The following is an 8,948-nucleotide window of genomic DNA, read 5'->3' as shown; positions in this document are numbered from 1 at the left end:
ATAGAATTTGATCCTTAGGGGGCTCGGTCTAACAAAATTACCATTTGTAATGAGTTTAGGGGTATTTGGTATTTTATTTTTATTTTTTTTACAATCCTCAAAGGTACACGGTGCAACTGAAAATTTTCAGGGTAAGCAGAGCATTTTATAAAACCTGGGTATACGGAATAATTTTCCTGAAATGTGGATGAAATAAGAAAACAAAAAAATGTAGATGAAAATGGAAAATAAAAGTTACAAAAAAAAAAATAAAAATAAAAAACTAAAAAAGAAAGAAAGAAACAAGACACACATTCACAATTTTGTGCTTTACAGGGATTTGGGCCGACATGCGAGCTCATGGGTCAGGCTTGATGTGCTAGTCCATGGGTAACAACTAGACTTAAGTGGGCTTAAAAATGAATGGTGGGTTAGCCGTCCCATTTCCAAAAAATAAAAGAAAAAAACACCTAGACCTTGGCTCGGCACCAGACCCAACCCTACCAGACAGGGGCAAATTTTAATATACACCATGGTGCATATTAAAATATGTGCACCACCATTAATAAGAGGCCAATGTTTTACCATTTGTCAGCACAATACCAACATTATTTTCTATCCCCGTCATTTTCTCTCTCCTCTCTATCTTCTCCTCCTCTCACACTTTCCTCATTTTTGATTTCTCTCTCCTCTTTCTTCTCTTTGAACTATTTTTCTCTCTCTTAAATTCATTCATAATTTTGTTTTTGATTTAATTTCTTCATCACCATTGTTGTTCACCATAGATTAAGATCCTTCATCTCTTCCTCTTACAATTCCTAATTTCTAATTTCTCTCTCCTCTATTTTTCTTTTTCCTAAATTCATTCATTATTTTGTTTTTGATTTAATTCCTTCATCACCATTGTTAATCACTATACATTAATTAAAAAGTTCGTTTTCTTCAACCTTCAATTTGAAGCTTTGTTAATGGAATTTTTCCAATGAAGTGAAGTTAAAAATGGCGCATTTGACGAGGAAGAGGTGGTTAAGACGACAGAGATGATTATTTTCCAATGAGATTCCTTTATCTAAATCACTATGGCTAGATTTGAGTTTCGAAATATGTAGCTTTCATACTATTTTTATTTTTTAGTGATATTTGTGTATTCTATTATGAACAATTCTGTTTTTGGTTATATTTTGGTATTTTGAACATTTTTAGTTAAAAATATGAACGTAGGACACGTTTCCTATAAATATATATTTTTACAAATATATATTTTTGGATTTATGAACATCTTAATTATAATTTTGAACAAGTGATACATTATTTATGAACTTTTTTTTTTTTTTTGAGATTTATGTATTTTGTAATCATTTTTTTTAAAAAAAATTGGCATTCTGTACTTTATAAGGAAAGTCTAGCGGTGACTTTAGGTGCAGATGTTTTTGAAGGGTGTTCAGTGGTTTGTGGTTGAGGTTCAGAAGTTTTTGTAGGGGGTTCAGAGGTTTTTGTAGGGTGTTTAGTGGTTTGTGATTGGGGTTCAGAAGTTTTTGTAGGAGGTTCAGAGGATTTTGTAGGGTGTTCAGTAGTTTGTGGTTGGGGTTCAGAAGTTTTTGTAGGGGGTTCAGAGATTTTTGTAGGGTGTTCAGTGCTTTGTGGTTGGGGTTAAGAAGTTTTTATATGAGGTTCAGAGGTTTTTGTAGGGTGTTCAGTGATTTGTGGTTGGGGTTCAGAAGTTTTTATAGGGGGGTCAGAGGTTTTTGTAGGGTGTTCAGTAGTTTGTGGTTGGTGTTTAGAAGTTTTTGTAGGGGGTTCAGATGTTTTTGTAGGGAGTTCATTGGTTTGTGATTAGAATTCAGAAGTTTTTGTAGGGGTTAAGAGGTTTTTGTAGGTGTTTAGTGGTTTGTGGTTGGGGCTCAAAAGTTTTGTAGGGGGTTCAAAGGTTTTTGTTGGGGGTTCAATGATTTGTAGTTGGTGTTCAGAAGTTTTTGTATGGGGTACAGAGGTTTTTGTAGGTTCAGAGGTTTTTGTAGGTTCAATGGTTTGTAATTGAGGTTCAAAAGTTTATATAAGGGGTTCAGAGGTTTTTGAGGTTTTTATGTTATTAGAAGTTTTTTGGGGCTTTTTTGTTGCTTCTAGTGTCTTGTAAGAAGTTTTTAGGGGCTTTTCTTTTGCTTCTTGTGTTTGATCTGAAGTTTCAGCCTTTCAGGTAGCTAATTTGAACAATAAATTACTTACACATCTTCATCCTCTTCAGTAGGAGTAGATAATTTAATTTTGATTTTCTACAAAAAAAATAAAAAAAATTTAAGAAAAAATCAAAAAGACAATTATACATTAGAATATTGTTTCAATTTTATAATTTGTTCATTTTTTGAGTGATGTTTTCGTGTGTTCTTTGTCTTTCGCCATGGTGGATTGCAGTTTTTCGAAAGAGAAAATTGGTGAGAGGAGACAGAAAATAATACAAAAAGAAATAATTGAAGAAGATTTTTAATTTATGAGAGGAGAGAGAAATTTTTTTAAATGAAATAAAGATAAATATAGCGGATAGAGAGGAGGAACATTTAGTTTTTAAAAAAAATTGAACTCCATGTGGCCTTTTTTCATCTAGGATTTCTCTATTGGGCGTAGATTGGGCCTGGTGCATCATGGTGCACATAATACTAATTGCCAGACAAGAGCAATTTGATTTTTTACCATGGGTCTGGGCTTCAGTGTTGTTCTGGTTCATTTTTTATGAAAATTTTACCCTAGACCCTAGTATAGGGTAAAATACCTACACCCCCGAGGAAGTATGTACCACTACCTGGTATGGGATATGCCCAACCCATACCATAATAAAAAAATTAATTTTTGCAATTTTTTAAAGCTAAAAAGAAATAAAATAAGTAAAAGTGATAGGAGGGGGTAAAAGGCTGAAACTCGCTAAATTTAATCCAACTCGCGCGAAAGGTATTACAAAGGCCGGAAAACCGCTTAAATTATATCCAAGAAAAATAGAGTAGATCTGGCTCCGCAACCTGTCAACTGTATCAAGAAGAGATCGCCCTTCAAGAGGTGTAGCTCAGTCTCCCTTAATTGTTGTCTTCTCTATCAGGTGAATTGTTCTTCTCAATTTTAGGGTTTTTTTTGTTAATTAAAACATTATGACTGAATTGGTTGGGTTATAATTACTCCTTTTGAGTAGTATAAGTGGATTTTCGTATCAGTGGGTTTTGGTAGTGTTGTTTTCAATTTCTTCGTAGTTTTTTTGAAGTATCTATGTAATTTCTGTTGGAGCTATGTTTAATCTCTTGATTTTTTTTTGCACAATTATTTAATTATTTTGTAAATAATATACTGCAATATGGGGAGTATATGATGGAAGTTGTTGAATCTTAATAGGCCAATTTTATGAGCTGTTGAACTTTCGTTGAACTTGTTAAGCCCATTATAAATTTCCTTGAATTTGGAGGTGGGCTTAATTTCTGAATTGAATTTAGTATAATTCCTTGGTTCTAAATTGACATTAATATATGATTTGGAGTTGGTATATTTGCTTCGTTTGATATGGTGCTTGACTCACAAACTTGTGTTGTATTGACATGGCTGTGTTATGTTTTGTTTGTAGAAATGGAAGATTCTTATGAAGAAATGGGACAAGCATATACAGAAAATGATGTTGTGTCGCAGGAGGAAGAATTTGAGGAGGTATAATTAGTTGTGTGCTCTATGTTTTTGATAGTAGTCTGGTGTATGATGTTTATTGTAGTATGTTGTACATCTTAAAGATGTTTTGTGGGCAGTTTGATTTGTATAATTCCTCAGTAGAGCATTTAAAGTTGAATGTCAATGAGTCGTTTTGGCAGGTGGTGTTGTTATCAACCCCTATTGCTTTAGTTGATGATGATTTCAACCATTCGGAGCATGGTTTGGAGGAGGGCTTTTGTACTCCTCTTCGATGTGTGGTTGAGACTCAAGAAGGACAGATTCAGGAGGTATAATTAGTTTTGTGCCTCTATGTTTTTTATGTTCTAACATGTCAAAGTTGTTTTGTGGGCATTGTTAATACATGTTCATCATTTTAAATCAAGTGAATTGGAGTACAGAAATTATATATGTGAATTGGAGTACAGAAATTATATATATGAACCAAAAATAATGCATGACACAAAACACTAAGCTGATGGGTAATCATCCGAAACTACAAAGGTGTAACGCCAACGCTTTGCCTCAACACTCAACTGCAATAAATTTTTAAAACACATTACTACTTCTATAGCAAAGAACTGACAAAGTTGTTTAGTTCCTAAAAATCAGAAATTTGCTTGATTATAACTTAAATACCTGCTGTTTATTACCATCAGGACTTGATCTTCAGAAATATTGAACTTTGAAAGCTTATATTATTTGTGTTTGTTTCTTTTTTATGTGAAGGAACTTCGTAATAGATTGTTCACATACATTGTTCACATAGAAATCTTTCCTGTTTGGATTTGAGAAACAGAGTTCATACAATAGCACAACAATAAAGAAACCCAATATATCAAAACATGATGTTTTTTAGAAAGCCCTGTAAGTTTGAACTTAAATAGAAGCTTAATACACCACTTGCTCCACAAAGTATTCAATGAAGATTGAAGACACCTGAGACCTGAGCATAGATAATTTTGTCATTTTTCTTCAATTAAATCATCTTCACATAACTGAAGTTTATCCTACTACAATATTTATGCTCCTTACACCTACCAAACTTTATACAATAAATCTGCAATTGGTCTTGAAGAGTAGCAAGAGCAATCCAATGAATCATAGCAATCATAAGTAACCTCTCTCAAAGTAACAATGCCACGAAACAATGTAAAAATAGATAATTTCCTAAACACATGAGGTGAAAGATCCTTATAAGGTCTGTGAGCTTGTAGATAATCAGAAATATTGAACTTCCTTATAAGGTTTGTTATACTTGTCAAAGTTGTTTTGTGGGCAGTTTTAATTGTAGACTTCCTCATTAGAGCATTTAAAGTTTAATGTAATGTGTTTATTTGGCAAGTGGAGTTGTTATCAACCCCTATTGATTCAGTTGTAGATGACTTCAACCATTTGGAGGAGGGCTTTTGTACTCCTTTACGCTGTGTGGTTGAGAATGAAGAAGGACATATTGAAGATAAACTTAACGACCCTGAAGTAGGTATGATTTTCAGTAGTTGGGAGGAGGATGACAAATTCTGGAGGCAGTACGAGAAGCAGCGAGGTTTTGGTGTGTTACGTGTAGCTGGTAATTACAAAACTGAGAATGGTAGAAGTGATAAAACTAAGTTGAGGAGTTACATATGGAGATGTGAATGTGCTGGGCAGCCTGACATAAGACGAAAAGTTAATGGGAAAAGGGTTTATGGTGGTGGTTTAAGTTTGCAATTAAATCATAGGAAGACGAAGAAATGTGGTTGTCTTGTGCAAATGAGGGCAGTTTGTAAGCAGGATGGTTCATGGGAAGTTAGGAAGGCAGTTGTAGTGCATGTGAATCACAATCCTACTCCCCGGAAGTCGAGATATATTTCAATGTTTTGGCAAGATGAAATAAATAGTGTGGTTAAGAGGAAGCTCTTTAATGACTGCAGTGCGGTAAAGTGAGGCAAGTACATCGTAGTTTGGCAAAAGAGAGGGGCGGAGTTGAGAACATGGCCATAACCGAAAGAGACCTAAGGAATGTTCTAGCTGAGGAGAAGAAGTTTAAGATGAGTGGTGGTGATGCAAATGCAATGCTTGCCTATTTTGATAAGATGAGTGCCGATAATAAGAACTTCTTTCACAAATATAGGCTAGATGATGAGGGTAGGTTGACCGATGTGATGTGGGTTGATGCCCGGAGTAGGGTAGCGTATGAGGAGTTTGGGGATGTTGTGTGCTTTGACTCGACATACAATACTAATGAGTATAAGCTGCCTTTTTCTAATTTTGTTGGTGTCAATCATCATGGTCAGACCATATTATTAGGATGTGCCCTTGTATCTCACGAGGACACCGACACATTTGTGTGGTTGTTTAACAATTGGCTAGAGTGCATGGGTGGAAAAGTCCCTGGTGGTTTCTTGACAGATCAGTGTCCGGCAATAAGAAAAGCATTGAGTATTGTAATGCCCGGTGCGAAGCATAGGTGGTGTTTGTGGCATATTCTTAATAAGTTCGGCACCAAATTGGGAAAGTATTCGAAGTATGAAGAATTCCATGACATTCTGCTTAATGTCATATATGACAGTTTGACCGAAGAAGAATTTGAGGTTAATTGGACCCTAGCAATGGAGTCATATGGTCTTGTAAATGACGACTGGCTTACATGTAATACTGAAAATACATCTTATTTTAATGTGCAATAGTTATTGATAGGTATGGACAGCATTATAATCTCTTGAAATATTTCTGGATTGCTAGTTTGATTTGCGTTGATTTTGTATGCTGTAGACTGAGAATTTAAAGCATGAATGTTTTTTTTGGTGTTTATTCTATAGGATGAACTGTTACTATGAATTTATGAATTAGGGATATATAGTGCTTAATCACTTGAAATTGAAATGGGATGTTGGATTACTTGTTAGTTGTAATTACTGACGTGATGTTACTGTTTGGCTTAAATTAAAAGTGAAATCGACTACTCTAGGAATGAAGGGGAGTACTTTCCTTGTTTAGATTGTTAGAATTCCTAGAGATGACTGATAAGTTAATCTTCAGCCATCATAAGATGTCTCAGTCAGTCACTAACAGTCTAAGAATTAGGACCTACTGCTGCGGAATTTTGTTAAGGGTCATTAGTAGTGTTGGCCCCCTGGTCAAGGACAGTACTGTTTCTTGTTTCTGCAATTTTGATGTATGAACTGTTATTGTGCTGATGTATTCTATATTGTCTTGATGTAATATATATTGGCACTTCTGTACTAATACAGACTAGAGGTAAGCAGAAAAATTAATGTGTTTTTTTTTTTTTATTATTTTTTTTTTAAATTTTTTTATAGTGTTGTATGATGAAAGACATATGTGGATACCGGCTTATATGAAGCATTTGTTTTGGACGGGTATGAAGACTACACAGCGCTCAGAGAGCATAAATAGCTTTTTTGATAAATATGTAAAGAGCGACACTCGTTTGTATGAGTTTGCAGAAAGGTATTGCGATGCTATGGAGAATCGGGTGAAATCCGAGAAAGAAGCTGATGCAAAATCTGCAATGAGGGTCAGACATGTCGTTACGAGTTTCCCTTTTGAAAAGGTTTTTCAAAAGTTCTACACAGATGCTAAATTTGAAGAAATCCAGGAGCAGTTGGCAAGGTTGTTGTATGTCAGCGTTGTTTCTAAAACAGAATTGTGTTGTAATGTTGTTGAGCACTATGTGGAAGATAGAGTTTGGATATATCTTAAAGACTAGAGGAAGGAGATTCCTATTAACAAGAAGAGAGTTTACAGGGTGCATTTCCACATTGAAACCAAAGAGGTGACTTGTGAGTGTAAGTTATTTGAGTGTCACGAAATTATGTGCAGGCATCAATTCAAGGTGTATGATGTGAATGACATAACTGAAATTCCCAAGAAGTATATATTAAGGCGTTGGCGTAAAGATGTTCAAAGGCGTCACACTCGAGTGAAGGTGGCTTATCATGATCCTTCAAAAACAGAGGAAGTCAAGAGGTTTGATAGCTTGATGGTCCGTTTTGAGAGACTTTGCTTAAAGCCTCAGCGCAGCTAAAGTATGTTGAAATGGCTCTTGAAGGACTTTCCAATTTTGAGGAATCCATTGATGCTGCCATCATGGAAGCAACTGATGCTGCTAATGTAGCCATGCCATCTGAGGATGCAATGGCATGCGATGATATCATGACCGAGGGTTATAGTAATGTTGTTGGTGTCGAGGATATAGAACTTACACCACAAGTTGCACTAGCAACTAAGTCTACTGACTTACCTACTCATGTTGGGGATCCTGTTTCTCGCAAGAAAAAGGCCCATAGGCCAAGGACTAAAAGATTCCTATCCTGTACGAAAAAAAAGGGAAGAAAGCATCTACTTCGGTGCAGCAACAAACTCAAGCTACTGCATCAGGCATTCCGGTAATATTACTTGCTCTTAACTATTTATATGCTACATATATGTCTTGTATTTTGGTGTCTTATATTTTTTTGTGTCTTTTATGAAGGTTCAGTGTTATGGCTTGAATGTTGATGAACTTGTGACTCCAATTCCAAAGCCAAGGAAAAAAAGAGCTAGGAAGGCCAAGGCCAACACTGATGTACAAGTAGTACAATCTGTTTTTGGTAATGATGGGCGGGTGTTAAGTCCACAAAATCGGTGGGTTGGAGGTATTGGATATGGTCCGGCCTACGGTGAACTTTGCTACTTCACTAGGTCTTATAATAATTGTCCAAACTGGGTAGCACGGGATGTCCTTCCATTTGTTTCCGGTGCTGGACTTTCTACAATGACAACAACACCTTCCAATTACAATTGAAGTTATAGATCTCGAAATTATTTTGAAGATTTGGACATTAGAGGGCCTGTATTTCCCAAACCTTAGAGGGCCTATTTTTGTATAAAACTACATTTAACTTATATTCCTATTATAAGCTTTGGCCTGTTTTGCTAATCTAATCTTATGGAAAATCGAATTATTGCTTCTGATAATATTAGTTTATGTGTTGAAATCACTAATATAAATTTTCTGATAATATTAGTTTATGTTTTGAAATCACTACTATAAATGTTTGAAGCAGGCGAATTTATATAGTTTTCAAAATGTTTTGGCCCGACCTTCTTCATTACTGAAATTATTTTTTACAACAGACCAAAATCAAACCACAACAACCCTTAACACCTACAGGAAATGAGATGATACTCATTAGTTTGAAACATGATTTCTAATCCTTAACAGTCTATTCAATAAACCGAGTTACATGCTTTAATTTCTGCATAATTGCTGGAAATACACCATAATACACTTATGCAAGAAATTTCAT

At 35.1% G+C, this 8,948-nt stretch overlaps 1 protein-coding gene across 1 annotated transcript; it reads left to right on the top strand.

Moving 5' to 3' along the window:
• The first annotated feature begins 5,627 nt into the window (after positions 1 to 5,627).
• Positions 5,628 to 7,684, top strand: LOC145557781 (protein FAR-RED IMPAIRED RESPONSE 1-like). Its single transcript, XM_081618959.1, has 3 exons — positions 5,628 to 6,285; positions 6,957 to 7,269; positions 7,480 to 7,684. Exons 1-3 carry the CDS (start codon positions 5,628 to 5,630, stop codon positions 7,682 to 7,684), a joined length of 1,176 nt encoding a protein of 391 aa, XP_081475085.1.
• Positions 7,685 to 8,948: the final 1,264 nt, after the last annotated feature.

Source organism: Chenopodium album, chromosome 9 (genome assembly GCF_948465745.1).
Source record: "Chenopodium album chromosome 9, dcCheAlbu1.1, whole genome shotgun sequence".
NCBI lineage: Eukaryota > Viridiplantae > Streptophyta > Magnoliopsida > Caryophyllales > Amaranthaceae > Chenopodium > Chenopodium album.
The sequence above is the reverse complement of the archived record's forward strand: the minus strand, read 5'-3'. Positions and strand labels throughout refer to the sequence as shown.

Bases quoted from the DNA above. Each gene is read 5' to 3' on its own strand.
- LOC145557781 (XM_081618959.1), top strand. From the start codon at position 5,628: ATGGCCATAACCGAAAGAGACCTAAGGAATGTTCTAGCTGAGGAGAAG. The intron at 6,286-6,956 runs GTAATACTGAAA...ATTTTTTTATAG, and splicing joins AAATGACGACTGGCTTACAT to TGTTGTATGATGAAAGACAT. The intron at 7,270-7,479 runs GTTGTTGTATGT...AATTATGTGCAG, and splicing joins ATCCAGGAGCAGTTGGCAAG to GCATCAATTCAAGGTGTATG.